Source organism: Callospermophilus lateralis, chromosome 8 (genome assembly GCF_048772815.1).
Source record: "Callospermophilus lateralis isolate mCalLat2 chromosome 8, mCalLat2.hap1, whole genome shotgun sequence".
NCBI lineage: Eukaryota > Metazoa > Chordata > Mammalia > Rodentia > Sciuridae > Callospermophilus > Callospermophilus lateralis.
In genome coordinates, this window is record NC_135312.1 from 37,502,344 (window position 1) to 37,523,979 (window position 21,636).

General features: G+C 39.9%; 1 protein-coding gene across 2 annotated transcripts in view; it reads right to left on the bottom strand.

Moving 5' to 3' along the window:
- Window positions 1-20,426: 20,426 nt before the first annotated feature.
- Window positions 20,427-21,636, bottom strand: part of Txk (TXK tyrosine kinase) — a 41,328-nt gene continuing 40,118 nt past the window's right edge. For both annotated transcript variants that reach the window (XM_076864244.2, XM_076864243.2), the window contains one exon: window positions 20,427-20,495. In XM_076864244.2, the coding sequence (XP_076720359.1) occupies window positions 20,427-20,495 (69 nt within the window). The remainder of the gene's footprint in view (window positions 20,496-21,636) is intronic.

A 21,636-nucleotide genomic window follows, 5' to 3' on the forward strand; every position in this document is an offset into this window, starting at 1 on the left:
ACTGTGATGACCTGGGATGACTGCAAAGTCTTAAAATGCTTTAGAGTCTTCAACGTAGTTTAGTGTTGAGTGCAACTCCAGGCATTCTAAATTTTTGAAAATTCATGGGTTGATACCTCAGGCTAAATGTGTTTACTCTGTGCATTGCTGGTTCGCTTTACCTGTACATCAGCTATATAAGCTATGAACACAGTTTGTATGAAAAGTATCTTCAGACAAGGTAATATGTGAAAAAATTGTAGAAATTCTTTTAGCACTCTTCTTTTTAGTATTGAAAACTTTATTGGTTTCTCCAGGATACCTTCTTGGTGAGGAAATTAATAGCATTTTTCTTGACATTTAACCTGAGGCTGTGGTATTTCTCTATTCTAATGAATTTAAGTTTCAGACATTTACCAAATGTTACCTGTTACTTGACCACTTCAATGCCAATTCTGCCCTTGGTACATTGTGCCAAGGTCAAAAGTCCCTGTAACACAGGGATCCACGTGTACCTGGATTGAAAAATGAACTGGTGTCGACATAAATGCCCAGGAGAAAGACTGAGAACAATTTCATGTGTTGAGTATGTGGAGAAACAATGAACTATTTGAAAACCTCTCTATAAAAATCAATGGTGGGCATATGCACTAAAAAACATTAAAATGTTGCTGCAGATCTAACACAAAAATTGATTTCTTTCCCCAAATCAGAAGATACTATCTATGGAAGAGTAAATGCTGGATTCCTATATTAATACTATATTATTCTTCTATAGTTGTTTTATATATGTATATATTTCAATAGATATGTTTTAATTGTCATCATATAGATACCTTAGGATTTATTATATGAATATTAGTACATGTGTTGTTAAGGATTATAAAGTTAGGTGAGCACAAGACAAATTGAAAGCTTTTCCTAGTTCTGTGAAGTTAACGGTTTTATTTTGACTTCTAATTGACTCTTATGTCAATGGTTAATGATTTTATTTTTAGTTCAGACTACAGAATGTTTATAAAATCCTTTAGATTTAGCAACATGAAATCAAGTTAACACCTATTTTTAAAACTATTAAGCCAAATACATGGAAAGCACTTTTATCATGTCCAGTATATAATAGGCACTTGAGAAAATTCAGTTCTCTTTGAATCAAAATTTTAATTCTCACAGTCTTGTTATTAGAAAGGTAAGGAACACTGAATGCCAGTTGTTGTAAATCCCTTATCTTTTCTCAATATATGTCACATTAACTCACTTTAAGTACAAGTGAAAGTACATTCTAGCATTATACTATCTCAATAGCAGTACAAAATTAACACAACAAAAACATTTAATTTTTCTTAATAAACACCAGTAAACAGAACTAAATGCTATTTTTACCTTCCAACAAAGCTTTGTGAAAAAATAATTTATTTGAGTATATATGAAATGTCCTCATATATTTTAAATAAATCATGTTCATGAAATGGTATATTTTTAGATGTTTATAAATAATGTTTATTTTAGGAAGTTTATACCTTTTAAATGGTTATGTATATTTTTCATTTGTAATAAAATAATGTGGTTTAATTATGCTTTTTAGAGTTTATAGATGGTACACATATGTAATGGCAAAGATATCCTTGTTTTGAAATTAAAAGAAGGCTCCACAGTTAAAAGAAAGCCTGCACTGATGTTTATTTTACCTTTTCGCTTTCCTTATTACTGAAATTTGTTTTTAGAAGGCTGTTCACAAAACTATCTCCCGTGGGACAATAGCTTTGGCACCTCAACAAAAGAAACTGTCTTATCCTTCAGTGATTTCATTGAATCAGACAGGAGTTGAAAGTAGTCAATATAATGAAATCTCCCCTCAGTTCAATAACAGTTTCTTTTTAAAAAAAGAAAATACAACCATCTACAGGGTTGATTCTAATTCAACCATCTAATCGGATTGATTCCAGAACCCCTTGCAGATACCAAAACCTGCAGATGATCAAGTCCTTTATTTATAATGGTGTAGTATTTGCATATAACCTGAGCACCTCTGGCTGACTTGTACCTAACACAATATACATGCCATGTAAATAGTTTTCCCTGTTTTGGCTTGAACGCATGTTTGAGAACAACTTCCTCCTTTGTTTCCAGTTCAGAGAAATGAATTGTCTAGTACGAGAATTATTTATCTCATCACTATTTCAGAAACAAGGAAACCTACTGTGCTATTCCTTGAATCAATAATTAGAATGAGGTCCAACACCCAAACCTCCAGCACCCCAATGGCTGAGTCAGTGGAGTAAGACCTACGTGAGAAGGGCTTGGTGGGGGCTGCTGTGTATAAGAATAAAGCATCCACAGGCGAGTCAGAACTAAGGACAGGCTTCCTCAGCAAGCTAGGCTGGTACCAAACACATGAATGTCCTGACTATAGCGTAAAGGAAGCCATTAAGAGGTATGCTTGGGTCACAAAGATTCTTAAATTTTCCTTTTAACAAAAGAGCAATATTTATTTTTTCTGCCAATTGAAAACTTTGGTTGGGGGTGGGGGGAAACAGCTGAGAGAACTGACTCCCTGAGCCTCTTCTGGATTCAGTTCACAACTCATGAAGAAGTTTTCTTCTTGAGAACTGAATCTCTCTATAAATGCTATTCACGTAGGAGAGAACTTTGACGTAGCATGGATCCTCCAAGGCAGTTGAGGGAAAGGAGGGTTCCCAGATCTCTGGGGGCCAAGCTCTTCTCAGGAGCCTCCACTTTACCATCTACTCCAGGACCCTCAGTTTCCAACTGCCTCAGGTGAATGTCTAGCATCAGGAGACAAAGTCTCACATCAGCTTTCCCCATGGGACATCCACTAGTCCACAGTGAGGCCTTCTGCACAGCAGCCAGGTGTAGGCCCCAGCAACCTCTTGACTGGGGGAAACAGAAAGGCTAGTTGGCAGTGGAGGTAGAGGAGCCATTTCTCTTTCCAGAATTCCCTGCCACACTCTGGTCCCATGATCCAGCCAGTAACTCCTGATTGTCAGTAAATGGCACACAGCTAAACCAAAAAGTTTGTGGACTGCTCTGAGAATGCTTTCTGGAGGTACTCACCAACCACAGAAACCAAATCAGGGCCCTGGTCATTTAGTCTGTGTGGAGAAATCCATTAGCTCATCTCTGGAATTGCTTTGGCTATGGGGTAATGATATGCAGCTGCTTCCCATGTTAATTGTGCCTATCAAACATCCAGAAAGTAAACTCAAGGAGACCCTTAGCTACATCCAACAAAACAGGTTGTTTCCATACACCAGGAATGGGCAAAACAGCCCTCCAGCTCACAAAGGTCCCTTCTCTCAATTAGATTTTGCCTTTGTTTTTCACTACTAAATTTCATTGTATTGCCAAAACCTCTTCAGGCAAAGGTAATTGGACAGCCAGGGCTAAAAATCCTTGTAGCAGGTAAAATAGTTTGTGTTCCTGTTTGCATTGGGCTTCTTATGCTTGGTGGAATCAATAAAAGAGATCTCTCTTCTGTTAACCTGTGGAACTGTAAAATTGTGCTATAATAAACAAGACTTGGAGGAAAGAGACAAAAAAAAAAAAAAATGGTATGGGCAGAATGCAATGGGGCTTTATTTACCAAGGTTATCTCGCTTGAACTTAATTCCTTCTGAGTAATCTTGCATGCACGGAGAAATGGGCAAAGCTCTCTATTAGTTAGGAGAGTCTTTTTCAGGATCCTGGAGAGTAAGTTTAAGTAATGCAGTGATTCTGTCTTTTCAGCAAGTACTGAGACTAGGACACTCAGCAAAGAGAGATTGCTGTATTGAGTTCACTTGGGCCAAAGGGAGGAAAAGCATCAACTAATATGCTAATGTTGTCTCACTGTGAGAACCAAACTGGTTTAGAATGAGACAGACTTAAGGAATTCAATGCAATTCAGGTTATGCACGATTCAATTTCACTTAGAGGGAGGCACCTGCTGATTGAAGATTAGCCTGCAGCAAAGGGGAAAAATAAAGTGTGTAGGAGCTGGTCAAACAAGACCAAGTGTTAAACTATTTATTTTGCGTACAATGGCGAGTAGCTGGGACTGGAGGTACCCACAATATGAACATGTGATCTACTTTCACAATATCCTAGCAAATCACAGTACAACAGTGTGAAGATTAACCACTTCTACCCAACACATTTCTGTGTGTGGTGATTTTTAAAGGGGATAATTTTGCAATCATGAATGAGGTCAAACAGGTGAGATGCCAAATAGGCACCATGTAGGAACAGATGCAATTCTGTTACCAAGCAGACAACAAAATGAGGCTGACTTTGGTGAAAAACAAACAAACTAGCCCTGATTTTCATTTCACTAATCAACTAGCAGACTCCACAAAATAACAAATGCCCTTTTAAAATATTTGAACTTCTGGCTCTTTCCTGAATTTAGTGGAATTCTGCATGTAGCATGGTCCCCTGATCAGATGTATTAGCTTCTCAGCAACTTAACTATTTCGTACTGAGAATAGATATTGAAATCAAGTGAGAAGAAGCTGTTAAGTTCTAGCACTCAGCTTCGGGCTTTGGTAATACGGTATTATATTTGCTCTGCTGTCTGTAACTTTGATTCCATAACTGTTCTGGTAACTAACATTGCTTTTAACCCTTGTCCAACAGTGAAATCACAGGAAAGCCAGCTAGAGCATGTGAGGACATGTAGAGATAGCTGTTAAAAAGTAGTTACTCACCAAGCATTGGAGGAATGTCTCTTTCTTATTTTGTTCCATCTCTTAATAAATCTCATAAGAAGCCCAATGCAAACAGAAACACAAACTATTTTATCTGCTACAACGAATTTTAGCCCTAGCTGCACAATTACCTTTGCCTAAAGAGTTTTTTTTTTTTTTTTTTTTTAATTTCCTTGTCTGGGGTCCCTCCCAGGCCAATTATATAGAAAATCTGTGGGTGGAATCAAGTGCACAATATTTGTTAAATTCTTCTCAGATGATTTTTAAAATTTTGTTCTTATTAACATGACAGTAGAATGTATTTTGACATATTATACATATATGGAGTATAACTTCCCATTCTGGTTGTACATGATGTGGGATTACATTGGCCATGTATTCATATATGCATATAGGAAAGTAATGTCCGATTCCTTCTATTATCTTTCTTATTCTCATTGCCTCTCTCTTCCCTTCATTCCCCTTTGTCTCATCCAAAGTACTTCTATTCTTCCCCCTTATTGTGAATTAGCATCCACATAGCAGTGCCTGTTCAGTTCCTTCATCCATTTACTGATTGGGATTTTTTTTTTTCTTGGTGTTAATTTTTTTTTTTTTTTTTTTTTTTTTTTAGTTCTTTGTATATCCTGGAGATTAATGCTCTATCTGAGATGCAGGTGGCAAAGATTTTCTCCCATTCTGTAGCTTCTCTCTTCATGATCTTAATTGTTTTCTTTGCCTGTGAAGACGCCTTTTAGTTTGATTCCATCCTATTTGTTGGTTCTTGATTTTACTTCTTGTGCTTTAGGAGTCTTGTTGAGGAAGCCAGTTCCTAATGATGTAGATTGGGGCCTACTTTTCTTCTATTAGGCACAGGGTCTTTGTCCAATGCCAAAGTCTTTAATCCATTTTGAGTTGAGTTTTGTGCAAGGTGAGAAATAGAGGTTTAAGTTTCATTTTTCTACATATGGATTTCCAGTGTTCCTAGCACCATTTGTCGAGGAGGCTATCTTTTCTCCGATGTATGTTTTTGGCACCTTTGCCTAGTATGCGATAAATGTATTTGTGTGGGTTTGTCTCTGTCTTCTATTCTATACCATTGGTCTACATGTCTGTTTTGGTGTTCCCCAGATGACTTAAATATGCACCTAGGGTTGAAAACCACAGATCTAATCTAAGACTTCACCTATTATAAATTGCATCCCAACTTCAGAGCTGTTTTTTTAAAAAGTGCTGAAATACAATATACACGTTCTGTGGTTGTGGTTGTTCTCAATTTCTTAGATTTCAGCAATCTTTGAAATGAGATACATCATTTGTTTCCACTGTCCCCCAACAGTGATCCTTACCCTTTGCACTCTTTTTCGAAAAACAAAGGTAATTTAACAATGCTATTCGTAACACACCTGAAATGTTTATTTACAATGATTAAAATAAAGTATTTTTGTATTAGTCAGCTTGGGCTGCCATGACACAATATCATAGACTGATTCACTCAACAGAAAGTTATTTCCCACAGTTCTGGAGGCTAGATCAGAGTTCCAGCATGGAGGTTCTGGCAAGGGCTCTCTTCCTAGCTTGGACATGGCCAACTTCTTGCCATGTTCTACACAGTATAGGGAAAGACAAAAGCTTCAGGATGTGTCTCTTATGTGCATGCTTCCCTCTCAGAACCTCATCTAAATCTAACCTCATCTACCTCCCGAAGGCCCTGCTTCCAAATACCATCACAGTGAAAGTTAGGGCTTCAATAAATAACATTGGAGGGGTGGATTACAAACATTCAGCCCATAGCAAGCAATTTGATAATTTGAATTAAAAAACTAAATATTAGCTAAAACTCATTAAGTACTTACGATGACACTATGCTAAGTATCTCACATACAGTCTTATTTAATTCTAACAACTCTGTAAGATATAGACTATCATCCCCATTTTATAGAGGAAATAAATACAAGCTGGCAAATAACATAGGGAACTAAGAAGTAGCAAAGCAAGACTGGTGGGCTGGTCTTTGGCATTGGTAATGGCTGCTACTCTTAGCATCTTTTGTAGAATTAAGGACTTGGTAAAGATTTCTAGGTAGAAGTGTACAGTACAGAATCTACCCTCAGAAGCGTCAGTGGAGATGTATTATTTAGGAAAAGACTTGGCTCTGGGTAATGGTGGCTTGAAGAAATAGGAGCTCAATCCAAGTCTTGATGTGGAAGCTTCAAAATTGATGTCATGGCTCAACCATTCTAGGAGGAACCAAGACTCTGTCTTCATACTTCATAGGTAAGGTTGCCAGATTTAGTACATTTGAATTTCAGATAAATAATGAATTTGTTTTAGTATAATCACATCCCATGCAATATTTGTATCACATTTTTGGTAATAAAGAGTCTGACCCCATTTTTTGTTTGCTGATGGCTTTCAAGCCCCCCCCCCCCCGTGCCTCTCCTCCCTGCCTACCCCCCCCACCTTCTTCTCTGCCCCACCCACACCTGGGCAAGATGGAGAAAAAGCCTGGGTGCTCCTTTTTTTTTTTTTCTTTTCTTTTTTGGTGACTGATACAAGTTCAAATCACACAAGCTTGAGATCCTCATAAAAAGGGTCAATTATAAAAGAATAAGATTAGACCCTCCCCATGTCTGGCTTCCTCTTTCACCACCATGCCATCCTCCATGATGAGACACAAACAAGGGGCCCCCACCAGAGGTTGAACTAAAGGGAGCGCTTGATCAGACTTTCAGTTTCCAAAATTGTGAGCTAAATAAGCTTGATAAAGTGCCTAACTTTATGTATTGTATTTTCTGTTATGGTAACAGAAAATGGTGTAATATAGGAGTCGATCCACTTCTGGAGGTGACAACCTAGAGAGTGACCACAACACATACATTAAAACTACTTCTTTGTCTCATATTCTGAGTTATCTGGCAACTCATTTTATTTGGTAAGCCTATATCTGGGTCTTCATCTTCATAAATGTTTCATCAGAATCACAGATTGGGACTATACCTTCAGTTCCCAAAGCCATATCTCAAGCAGAAAGAGACACTTCCATAAGGCTGTTTGTTTGTTTGTTTGTTTGTTTGTTTGTTTTTTAGTGATATTGGGCTTTTTATTTGGTAAGGGAAACCCTCCTCAAACACTTCTGTCTCTATCTAATTATTTGGAACTTTCTCATGTGCTTGTTCTTGATTTAAGAATGTCTAGAAAACTGAGTATTTTCGCTTTTCAAACAGGAAGAATGAATGTAGCTGACTTTTGGAAGATAAACCCAGGGTCTACTAGGAAGCTGTCTATTGCCACCTGCAGTGGGCACAGTATTTTTAAAATACCTCCATTTACTTATAACCTCTTCCTGTCTGCTGTTAGCTAAAAGGGCTGGAGGAAGAAATGTAGCCCTAGGAAGAATAATATTGTCCTAGGACGAGCACCTTTGTCATTATCTAGGCCCTACCTCAGACCTTCTGAATCAGAATCTACATCCTAACAAGTTCGGAATTGGTTGCACATGCATTAAAGTTTGAGAAGAACTGAGCTAGAAGAATCCTGGTTTTCATATTTGGCTGCCGCTGAAATAACCCAGGGAGCCTGAAAAATACCAATGCCTGCCTTGTAGATTTTGATTCTATTGGCCCACAGCACAGCCTGGACATCAGTATGCTTCAAAGTTCACCCAGTGATTCTAATAAGCAGTGACATTTAAGAATGACTGGCCTAGAGCAGTGACTCTCAACCCTGGCTGCCCATTGGAATCATACGAGGTGCTTGATTTTCACATTACCCAGAGTAGTTAAGTCAGAATTGGGAGGGAGTGGTGATAAGACAGGACATGGGCAACAAGTATTTTTTAAAAGCCCTCAGATCATTCGAGAGTAAAAGAAGAACCACACCAGGAAGAGGAAATGAAAAGCTCACCTCCTCAAGCCTGGTGGTTTGTGGGCAGAAGAGGGAGAATGGTGGAGGTGGGTTGAAGGTCTTGCTGTGATAGGAGGGCTGGGTGGAGAGGACTGGAAAGGGCAGAAGAGAAGACTTTGGCTCTGATTTCTATGTGGATTCCTGGATGGGGTTACCTCACACACAGTCACTGCCCAAGTCTGGAAAACAGCCCTGGTAAGAAAAACTGTGCCTCATGACATGATTAAGCAAGAGGGTAAGGGCAGGGGTGGGAGTGTGGAGGCCCAGCTTTGGGGTTCTACTCAGAGCCCTTGTTCTACTCAGGACCTAGAAGTTCCTATGTGTGCTCAGGATGGGATCCTGGGAGCAGCTGCGCTGAGAACAAGAAGCACCATTGTGAATCCCCAGCACTGCAAGGCAAGGTGACCTGCAGCCTCCAGGCAGCTGAGGCTGGGAAGATCTAGAGTGAGGTCATGTCATCCAGGAAGTGCTTCCATACCCTGGCCAGGTCAGGAGACCAGCCCACACCAGTCACCAACTACATCTGCAAATGCCAGCAGTGCAGGCCAAAACCAGAGTGATAAGAAATGTTGTTGGGAGACCAGAGGTGCCAGGGGACACTGCTCTGGTACAAATAGCCTTTCCCCTTCCCTTCACCACTGCAAGGTCACCTTGCCAGGGCGATGGCCACAGTCCACATTGAAAAGACTGATTTTGGCAGTTTGGGCAGTCAGCATTCATTCCAATTGATCTGTACCTGTGCCAAATCAGTTGTTAAATATTTTTAATATCATCCCTGGATAAAGTCACCTCTTTCCCCTCTATGCCCAGCTACTATATTGGGCAGGGACAGAGGGAGGGAGAGGCAAAATCAGAGAGACTACCTACTCTACCTAAGGAAAATATTTTCATTGTTGCACTGGACTAAAGTCTTAGGGTTAAACTAAATCAAATTTCTCAGTGCTACGCAGCCAGCAGGGGCCCATGGAGCAGAGAAGTTATAGACAAAATAAAGTAGCTATAAGTTGTCTGCACGTCTAGGAGTAGTATGAGAAAACTTCCATCCCTGCTGCAGACAGAAGGGTAATCTGCTTCCTCTATTAAGCATTTATCTGTCCACAAAATATAGATTCAGATTTTTATGTGGATGTATTGTCTTTAATCTGATGTCAGTCCCTAACATAATACATTTTTTTTCCTTGCCTACTTAAATAGGGAAAGGGAATATAGAAAATTGTGTGTAAGCCAAATTGTTCAGGGAAAAAGCCAGGTCTGTACCAAAAAGGACTGCTGACTACCTGAGGTCATCAGATGGAACCAGACAGAAAAACAGTGCAAAAGCAATGGATTGTTCCAGAATCCCAAGAGGAAAGCTGCTCACCAGCCTGCTCCTGTCTCTGGGAGATGGAGCTTCTGGATGATTCCACAACTTTTATTCCATTAGGTCATTTTGTGAATATTTACTTAGCTCATCTCTATGCTAGACTCTGTGCTAGGACCTGGGATACAGCAGTGAATAAACAAAAATACCTGCCCTCACAAATGTTATAGTTTGGGGATGGAGGATAATTAGCAGACATTAAACCAAGTAAATAAGGAAAGATATAGGATTTGTTATATAGTGTAAAGAACTATCAGGGAAAAGCATACAGAAAAGGGAGACAGGGAATATCCATGGTAGGGTTGCAATTTTAAATAATGAGGTTGGAGACAGATACAGGAGAGGGTGACGTTTGAGGGTGACAACCAGAAGAGATGAAGAAAGAAGTCATGCAGCTCTCTAGGTGAAGCCATGCTCGAAAAGGAAACAGCAGGTGCAAAGGCCCTGAGATAACTAAGAATGGGCCCAGCATGTGCAGGGATAAGCAAGGGGGTCAGGCAGCATGAGGGAACCGGGGAATGGCAGAAAAGAAATCTGTAAGCCTATGTGCTCAGGTGACAGAGGACAATGCTCTGATCCAAGCAGAGGCTTCAACTGCATTTTCAACTTTCCCAGGAAGCTTAGTGTAGTAGAAGCTGCCCACTACAGGGGTCCTAAGACCACACAAGATTTTCAGCTATCTAAAACATATTTATATATTTTTAAGGTTCTCTAGTTGTGAGAAAGTGTACCCTCAGATGACTACAAATCTCTAAAGTGCTGGAGAAAACTGGGCCAAGGACCTGAACAGACACTTCTCAGAAGAGGATATACAATTAATCAACAAATATATGAAACAGTGTTTATCATCGCTAGCAATTAGAGAAATGCAAATCTAAGATACCATCTCACTCCAGTCATAATGGCAGCTATTAAGAATACAAACAACATTAAGTGTTGGTGAGGATGTGGGGGAAAAGGCACACTCATACACCGCTGGTGGGACTGCAAATTGGTGCACCAATATGGAAAGCAGTATGGAGATTCCTTGGAATTGGGAATGGAACCACCATTTGACCCAGCTATCCCTCCCCTCGGTCTATACCCAAAGGATTTAAAAACAGCATACTACAGGGACACAGCCACATTAGTGTTTACAGCAGCACAACTCACAATAGCTAAATTGTAGAACCAACCTTGATGCCCTTCAGTAGATGAATGGATAAAAAAAATGTGGCATATATACACAATGGAATATTACTCAGCAATAAAAGATAATAAAATCATGGCATTTGCAAGTAAATGAATAGAGTTGGAGGAGATAATGCTAAGTTAAATTAGCCAATCCCCCCCCCCCAAAAAAAAAAACAAATGCCAAATGTTTTCTTTGATATAAGGAGGCTGATTCATAGTGGGGTAGGGAGGGGGAGCATGGGAGGAATAGATGAACTCTAGACAGGGCAGAGGGGTGAGTGAAGGGAGGGGACACGGGGTTAGAAATGATGGTGGAATGTGATGGTCATCATTGTCCAAAGTACATGTATAAAGACACGAATTGGTGTGAATATACTTTGTATGCGACCAGAGATATGAAAAATTGTGCTTTATATGTGTAATAAGATTTGTAATGCATTCTGCTGTCATATATAAAAAAAACGAATAAAAAGAAACATGTTTCATAGCTGAATAACTCCAACTTGTTACTAGAGAAGAAGGTAGGCAACATGTGAAATGGCCAGAAAACAAGAGAATACATGTGGCTCTCCATATTCACAGGTCCAGCCTCCAAAGACTCAACCAACCCTGAGTCAAAAAATTTGAAAAAGAAAAAAATTTAATCTATACTGAATGTGTACAGACAAAATAAGAACAAAATATAAATTATGTATGTAGTATTTTCATCGTTCTAGCTATTATAAATAATCTAGAGGTGGATTAAAGTATACAGGAGGAGTGTGAGGGTTGTATGCAAATACTGTACCATTTTATATAAGAGACTTGAGTAATGTCAGGGGTCCTAGAATCAAGTCCCTGAGGATACCAAGAGATGACTCTAGAAGGAGAAGAGTGCCGGGTATTTGTTGGTTAACATTCCAGCATCCATTACTCCCCTTCACTGTTGGCCCTCCCAACACCTCTCAGTTCCTATGGTCAAGATAAAAGGACTTCCAGGTGAGTGGATTCCACCCTGGCTCTTGAGAGAATACCTGGCTGAGGCTTAAGTCAATCAACCCTTTGGGCCTCTGGCTACAGAGATTTTGTTCCAGGAGGCTGCAGTGATCCAATCCAGACAGAGAGAATGCCAGGACTCTGGTGGAAAGGCCTGGACAAAGATGTTCTCTCCCTCTGGATAGTATAATTTATCAGGGTCAGGTGTGAGATTACAACATTCTCTTTTCTTCAAGAAGTGGTGGAAGAGGAGGCAGCCTGAGGAAGGAGAAATGGAGCTTGAGTTTTGATCATAGGATGAATGTCTGCGCCCCTGGGACCCGAAGTCATAAGGCCTAATGTTACTCTTTTCAACCTTGGCACCACTGACATTTTGAGCAGGATAATTCATTGATGTTGAGGGAAATGCTGTGCATGACAAGATGTTTAGGAGCATCACTTGTCTGTGCTCATTAGATGCCAGTAATACCCCTTTCCTGATGGTGAAAACCCAGTCTAAATTGGAGTTTTGTTATGTTTGGTCTTTTGAAAGTGACATGGAACCACCCTGGCCTCCAGAAAGATATGATTGAACCACTTTCCCTCCAACTAGCCAGGGTAGGCTGGAGGAAAAGAGAGGCTGAAATGCCAGCATCCAGCATCTCTTTCTGCTGCCAAATGTGGGGGCAATAGAGATGCAATTTATCACAATTAGTGAAAGACACAAGGCAGGTGAGGAGGGGAATGCCCAGGTTAGAACCCAGGACCAGTCCTGACAATGTGTGAAAAGGGAGAAGCAGATGGCTCTGAGGGTGTGCAGGGCTTGGCTGGCTCTGCACATTGGGAAAGAACCCCACAGGACTGGCCAAAGCAGATCCCCAGGGGTTGCTTTTCAGCCAACTGTAAGCAGCTGACCCATTGTCTGTGTGTGATTCAGCAAACATTCCTCCAGATACAGAAATCCTGTTCCAAACAGGAGTCTTCATCTTTTTTATTCCAAAGATCCCTTTGGAAGTCTGATGAAAACTTTATCCTCCCTTGTGGAATAATGTTTTCAAATGCATAAAATAGAATACACAGAACCAAAAAGGAAACCATTAGAATAAAGTTATTGAAATATTTAAAAAGCAAATGTGTGTATTTATGATATGTTTTTGTGTGAGTGTTAAATGACTGTATCCAGTGGCAGTCCTGAAAACTGTCATGACATCGAAAAAGTGATAAATGTAAATTCAATCTCAAGAAAGCTGCAACAACTCCCACAGGATATGAAAGTAATATTATATTTTGACAGTGCCACAAAAACTGCTTATAGAAAGTACTAGAGCTTAGTTTTGAAAAAAATGGTTTTTTTCAACTATATTTAAGATTGTAAGAACTGCTAAAATTTAGTGATAGATCAGTAAAAATAAAGATGTAATTTTTTCCCCTTCCATGTTTAAGAATTATTCAGCCCAAAATGTGAACAGCACTGAACCAGGGGAAGAACACTTGGGTCTGGAGAAACTAGAGTCAGGAAGGAGCATATTCTCCAAGGGAGTTGAGAAATCTGTCCATCACCCAAACCCATCCTTAGGCAGCCTGAAAAATCTATCCCACCTCCACCCTTAGGGATGCTGGTGTCCAGAGATGTTTTCACAGTAACATAATTCAAGGCAGATAGAAGGGGAAAGAACAATACAGGCAACGGAACAGCATCTGTTATTAAAGGAAACACAATCGACTGATAGGACACCATCTTGGGTGCTCTGGTTTCTCTGTGAATTTTGTCAGGAAATAAGGAAACTGTCATTCCAGGTGAAAATGGCAGGGTTGTGATGCTCAAGGTCTGTGCTCCTCACAACACCCACACGTCCCAGGATGGAAATAAATCACACTTCCCAGGATGAAATTTAGATCCAATGAGGCCGATTAACCTGGACATGGGTGGAAAGTAGGTGGAGGCTGGTTCTCAGAGTTGAAAAATAGAGAGCCTGTCTTCTCTGAGACTGGCAGCTAACATGATGGGAGATGACAAAGACTACCCCCTTGACCCATTTGAAGTCAGGCTCCACTGAGCCCTTTTCTCGACTAGGCCCCATCTGCTGCCATCTTTGACCTGGCTTAGCAAGCATCCTGCTAAGTCAGTTTAGCAGGAATTCTCCACCCTGCATATCTGATCAAATTTCTGATTTCCTTGCCAAATATCAAAATCCCTGACTTACTTTGAGTTAGAATCCTATTAAGCCAGTTTGGCAAGATTCCTTCCTCCATGATGGGATATTTCTTCTAAGTTAACTTTGTATCACTGACCCCCTCACTAGTGCTATGACTCCCAGCTATTTTAGCTGTATTCAGAGTTGAGATTAGCTTTTCTTTCCTACCACAATAGCCTTGACCCTCATTGCAATTTCCTTGAATTAAAAAAAAAAAAAAAAAAACATTTAACAAATGTCAAAATACTTATTCTTTAACAGTCAAAGCTAAAGCTCTGCAGTTCTGAGGATGGGAAGATGATTCCATGAATATGTGGAAGGCTGAGCACTAGAGGAAAGGCTTTGTAGAGAGCAGTCGCTAGGCTTTTGGCAGCTGAGAACACTATCAGCATGGGAGTTTCCTGCAGGGGAAGCAGACAGTCAGGGGCAGCTACATTCTGGAAAGGAAAACAAAACATACAACCCCAGGACAGTCTTCTCTTTGCCCACAACCATCATCTCTGTTGCTCATACAGCAAGAAACTTCAGGATTCTTGTACTTCCCTGGGGAGTCAGGCATAGTGTCTTCCCTCTAACACATTTCCGACATTCACAGCAAGGGAGAGACTCAGACCAGATTTAATTTGATTCAGAAAAGCAATGTTAAACTTCTTACACTAAGTATTGTGGAATAACTCTATACCAGCTTTCTGTGAGTGTGGTATCTCTGTTATGAGGTTGTGTTAGTCAGTTTCTTGTTGTGACAAAAATATTTGACCAGAACACCTTAGAGGAGGAAAAGTTTATTTTGGGCTCACGGTTTCAGAGGTTCAGTCCATGGTCGGCCAACTCCATAGCTCTGGGCCTGAGATGAGGCAGAGCATCATGGCAGAAGGAGATGGCAGAAGAAAGCTGCTCAGTTCATGGCAACTAGGCAGCAAAGAGATGTGGGAGTGGGGAGGAATCAGAGACAAGATTTAATCCAAGGCCACTTCCCCAATAACCTACTTTCTTCAACCAGTTTCCCTCTCCTAGTAGTCTCTTCATCTATCAATGGTATAATCCAGCAAATGGATTAACGCAATGATGAGACCAGAGGCCCTAATTATTGCCTACAACTTCCACCTCTGAACCCTGCAGTACTGGGGACCCTCCAACACGTGAAGTTTTAGAAATATTACAAATTGAAATTAGAACAGAGGTTCTCCAGTTGACATTCAATTTCCTCTCGCAAAAGGAGTACTAAAATTCTTCTTCAGGTGTGGCTCAGAAAAATGACTCTTCCTGGTCCCAGACCATGCTTTTCTCCTTCATTATATCATTTGCTGGTTCTCTTCGGTTAGATAGCCTGTTCTAAATTTCATACCGTTTACGTCTGGATTTGTCCACTAATGCTACTATCACCCAGGTGTGAACTCATTGATTCTCCAAGTTACCCAGGGTGATTTGAAGTTAAATATCTGTAACCCTGATGTTAACTATTTAAACTGACTGAAACTACCTCTACCCCATCTTCAGTGTAGCAAGTGCACAACTGATATGTATCCAACTTCTGAAAGACATAGATACATTCTAAGGCACCTTATGTGCCTGAAGTTTCCTCTGCCTCTCAGGCTTCTGCAAGTTTCATATGGTCTTGGTACTGCATCATGTAGAACCACATATGAAATACATCCTGTACATTCCCCACACATGCAACAAAATCCATTCAAACACAGCAGTCATGATCCCAGCACACTCTACTGAATAACTAGAGGGAACAGGGAAGGAAAGATCCATCATGGACAGCCCAAGAAAACAGAACTTCCTGCTCTCTAGTTTATTACTGCCTTCAGGAATGTCATATCCAGCTATTTATCTGCTTCTGTCCTTCCCTGCCCTTCTCCAGTTTTTCCATAGGTCAAGCGGTGCATCTGACTCCAATACTAACTCCCAAACTTGTTTAGCCAAACCTATCAAATTTCTCATCAAACATTTAACAAGACCCATACACATTACAAAGCAATTAGAGACACAAGTTGCCAACTTTGTGTGTGTGTGTTTGTGCGTGTATGTGGATCCCTCAGTTGAAAAGAAGCTCACATCTGTTAGATCTCCAGCTCCAAATTCTTCTATCAAATTTTTCCTTTTTTATTCTGAATTACACCTCTAATTTTATCTCTTTTGTGTCACACAATGTCTTCAATCCTCCCCATTACTACATACTTTAGATTATACATGTAACACACTGTGATGCTAACAACAAAGAGTGGGAGAAAGTGATTACATTACAGAACAGCTCAACAAACAGAACCAAATCTGAGCCAACTTAACTCTTAACAGCTCTTACATCCTTTTCAAGGCCAATAGAGATGAGTCCAGATGTTGAGGATGTGGATCAACTGCAACTCTCCCACATGGCTGCTATTGTGACTTTGTTTATATCCACCTGGGAATACTGACTAACACTGTTTACAAAAGCTATGTGTGTACTCTGCAATTTCATTCATACCTAACAAAAATGTACACATATTTTCACCAAAAAGACATGTAGGAAAATGTTCATAGCAACACTGATTTTAATAGTTAAAAATCAGAAACAACTCAAATACCCATCAAAAGTAGAATAAATGAATGAAATAATTATACAATGTAAGACAACACAGAAATAGGAATAAGTATAACTTAACATGAATACAACATGGATAGGTCAAAGGAACACATTGAGTGAAAGATGGCAGATCCATGTTCTGGCTTCTGTTCATGGAAGGATTTCTTTATGAAAAATTAAAAATAGCCCATACCAATTCATGGTGTTGGGAGTCAGGATATTAATTACTCTTGGGTTAGTGAATTGAATAGGGAATGAGAATGGCTCCTGCAACTCTGGAATGTGCCACTTCTTGATTGTGTCTGGCTACACAGATGTGTTCACTTTGTGACTGTTAGGAAAGCTATACACTTATGGTCTGTGTGTGTGTTTATGTATGTGTGAGTAAAGGGTTAATAGCAGGCCTGTACCCTTTATCTCCAAGACCTAGGTCTACCTGGGGAAACTTTTTTATTTACTATCTCCCAGCACCAGTCCTTTGGAAATGACCTAAGTTAAGATAAATTTGGAATGTCAGGTGCCAAGTCAGATCCCTGTTATGTACATTGTGAAACCTGTAATCTGAGGCACAGCACAAAGAGCTGAGAGACCTGTGGACTGTAAGCCTATATGACTGGTAGGCAACCAAGGGAAACTGTTTCCATGAAGGTGAGCCACAGAGCACGGCCTCATCCCCAGCAATCATGCACACTCTAGGCAGGTGAGGGGGGAGCTAGGCATCCGAGTCCACGGAGAGTTGGGAGACTTGCATGGAGACTGAGGGCTGTGCGTATTCTGTTTCCTGTCTTGTATCCTTCTCCAAAGCTAAGAAAACTTAGTGGTAGATGAAATGCTGTCATATCTTGTCAGTTTGCTTGCCAGTCTCCACATATTATCTATGAGTTGATGGGACCATGTATTGGACTTCAATAAAAAGTTTACTAAAGAAAGAAATTCCTGTGACTATTCTTGCCCCCAAATAATTTTCACTGATCATATCTCCTGCTTGGCCTCCAAATCCCTTCCATTTTTTCTAAACCTCCTTTCTGCCATTTGACCTTGTGCCTGAGAGGCAAGCACTCTACCAACTGAGCTATATCCCCAGCCCCTATTGTCTCTCTTTTTAGGACTGTACAACCTGTCCCTAAAACACTTGTTCATTTCTCATGCAGAGCTGTTTAAATATTGTACTGTCTCAACTACCCACAGAGACCTTGTGTCAATAGTAAACATTAAGACTAGTTGCAAAACATAGCCCATACCCAGGAGAAGTTGTGTGGTAACCTCTTTATTTATTTTTGTTTTATTTCTTCAGCTAAACAAGGAATGGAACATCTCTGTCACAGACATTTGTATTCACACTTTATCTGGAGTCTTATTTATTGAGAAATAGCTCTAGTTATTCTTGTTTCTAATTTAGTATCTTAAACTTTCCTGAAGTGTTAAAACAAAGGTGTAAAGATTGCCTCCAACTGCCAATATGTACTCTGGGAAGTGCAGTTGCAGTCACATGACCCCTTAGAATGACTTATCTCTGGGTGTCACTCTTTGCTCTGTACTTTGTACCTCTTTAGTGATGGCAGATGCCCTATAGTGAGTGCGAGCTTCTCACTGTTTGTTTCTGGGACTTTGTTAATTTGTTCTTGTTGGTTTTCTTTTTTAAGGGAATGAGGAGTTTAAAGCTTAATAAAAATAGAAAAAAAACCCACCTTATTTCATATACAGATAACACATTAGTTTTTGTATTGTGCACTTTTGCTGTTAAAATAGTCACCTGCCCTCTTGAGATAAACTTTGTTTTATTTGAATTAAGGTCTCAATAGTTGGAGTGTTCTCTCTTTCTTCACCATGGCCAGAGTCACAAAAGAAAGGGTGTGATAGTGTCAGAAATATCTCAATATCTCATGCAAACATTTCTGAAACCACTACTTGATTGATCAAATCTTTTTCTTGTACCTTCTTCTTATTTGATGTAATGCAAATTTATTGAGCACATTGATATTCAAAGAATTCTGAGTGGAGAAAATATGATCTAAAAGCCACCAGCAACTTAGACTCTAATGAGAATCATAAACCATGTTCCTCCAGAATATCATGTAGGGTGGGAGAGTATACAATTAACACACATATATTGTTAGCCTTATGGTAATTACACTTGTGCTTTCTTCTTATAGGACTTCTGCAGCACTTAGAATGATTAAAACCAATATCCAACCATTTCTACAAACAGTGCAAAAGAAAGTAAGATTTAATCATGATTGCTTGTTATTTCATTTTGAATTCAAAGTCCTAGACATCAGAAATAATGAGTCAATGTCACATTTGGTAATCTTATTTTGTGTCTCCTGCCTTGGAAAGAATAAGTCATCTTATAGAAAAGTATAGGAGGCATTTACTATGACAAAATAAGGTTTCTTAATTTGTCCAATCTCACTTGTACACAGTGTGAAATCTCAGAATTGAAATCAGTTCTGAAATCCCCTAACAATGGTCATCACTGGAAATGGAAATATCACCAAGGTCTGTTCAAAGGAGAACTTTGGTTAAGTCCTATAATAATGTTTAAAACTGGAATACAGGCAACCATGTCTAAAATAATCACATATGTACAAAAGACTGTTAAATAACATATGGTAAGATTTACTAAAGACATTTCAGAATGCTCACTTTCATGTAGTTCCTAAAGGTATGATTTCTATAAAGATCTGTACAGTTACAAAGCACAAAATTCTGCTACAGAGGCTCCTTTACTCCATGACCTGGCAGAATCCACTTTCACCTTCTATGCATGGAACACTGAAGTACAAAAGTCACTCTTCTTTAGGAAAGAAATTTCCTTAGCCTTGGGATGATTCCGGTTCTCCTGTACCCTTGAGGGTTCTCAGCTACCGCCATGAAGAGCAGTCAGTCACTAGGAGATTTGTTATGGAACCTGTTTTAGTCAGCGTTTTTCTGTGGTGACCAAAAAAACCCAATAAAAACAACTTTAGAGGAGGAAAAGTTTATTTTAGGGTTCACGGTTTCAGAGGTCTCAGTCCATAGACAACTGGCTCCATTCCTTAGGGCTTGAGGTGAGGCCAAATATCATGGTAGAAGAGTGTGGTGGAGTACAGATGCTCAGGACATGGCCATAGGAAACAAAGAGAGTCCACTCACCACAGACAAAATAAATACTCCAAAGTCATGTCCCCAATGACCTACATCCTCCAGACATATCCTACCTTCTTACAGTCATCACCCAGTTAATCCCTATCAGAGGATTAAAGCACCAATTAGATTAAGGTTCTCATAACCATTCATTTCACCTCTAATCTTTCTTGCATTATCTCACACATAAGCTTTGGGGGGACTCTAATATCTAAACCATAACAGAGTCTTTTTTCCATCTTCACATAAGGATGTGAAAGATAAGACAGGAGTGTAGAAATCCCTCTCACACATGCAGAAAAAAACTATTGTCAGAATGTTCTCAAACTTAAAACAATTTGAAAAGCCTGTGATCTCTGCCCTATTTCCAAGAATCAGCAGCTCTACAGGAAGATATTCCCTTTAGTGGCATCCCACTCATGATCAGCTCTTGTGACAATTTCGCAAGATGATCCTCTGGGTTGGCATTCCATTTCAGGTCACCAGGTTTCTGCAATTTCTGTGAGCACTTGTAGCAACTCAGTAAATGCTGGGCGGCCGTTAGGGGTCTGGAAAAGGGAGATGAAGACGTCAGCTCAACTGATAACACTCAGACACCAGCTGTGGATCTTGTCGGCAGAGAACGGGATCCAGCCTGGTTCTCCACAAAAAGAAGAGAAAGACATCTTGGCTGATACACCATGGCGTGATTTGCATTTGAACAAGGCGAGAGTGTGAAAATTTAAGAGTAAAGATTACTGCAAAAATAACATGGCTGGAACTGACTAGCTGGGCATGGTGGTGCATGCCTACAATCCAAGACTCTGGGGTGGGTTGGGGTTTAAAGCAGGAAGATCACAAGTTCAAGGTCAGTCTTAGCAACTTAGTGAGGGCCCCCCCCCCCATGTTAAAAAAAAAAATAAAAAGGTCTGGGAATGTAACCAGTACCCAAACAAACAAACAAAAAACTATAAATACTAGCCACATGTGGTTGTTTAAATTCAAATTAAATAAAATTAAATAAAAGTTCAAGTTCACTTCTTCAGTCACATTAATCACTTTTCAAGTCCTCAATAGCCAGAGGTAGCTACAATATTGACAACGCAGATACAGAACACTTCCACCATTACAGAAATATCTATCGGACATCAGCACCACCCTGGAACCCTATTTGGATGATCTGACACATATAAGGGCATAGAAGGATTTCACTCAAACAGCAAAAGACTTGTTTCCATGAGTGACTTTGTGGATCCTGGGACACAGGCTGTGCTGTCTTTAGGCCCAGTCAATAAAATCCCTGATCATGGAGCCAGGAATCAGAACATTTTTTTCTATTTCACTGATGGATGTGATTTGGCTCTGGATTTGTGAGGAAGAAGAAATGGCGCTGTTGTTTTCGGCATCCTTGAAATCTATAAGAAATGGAGTTATTCACAATATCTGCATTCTCATGCGGGTCACTGCCAGCAGGGTGGGGGAAGACACCACACTTAGTGGCTCATAAACAGAGGGTTCCAACAAAAAGGACAGAGCAGACGATAAGAGCACACATTAGAGTCCTCTCTGAGACTCCAAAAATAAATTGTGGAGTCTCTTGAAGAGGCTGAAGTTCTGCAGGCAGAGCCTATAAAATGTGTTTATCAATGGTAATGTGATCTCATTTGAATCTAGGGGTGCTTAAACACTTGGCACAAAGTAATGGGCAAA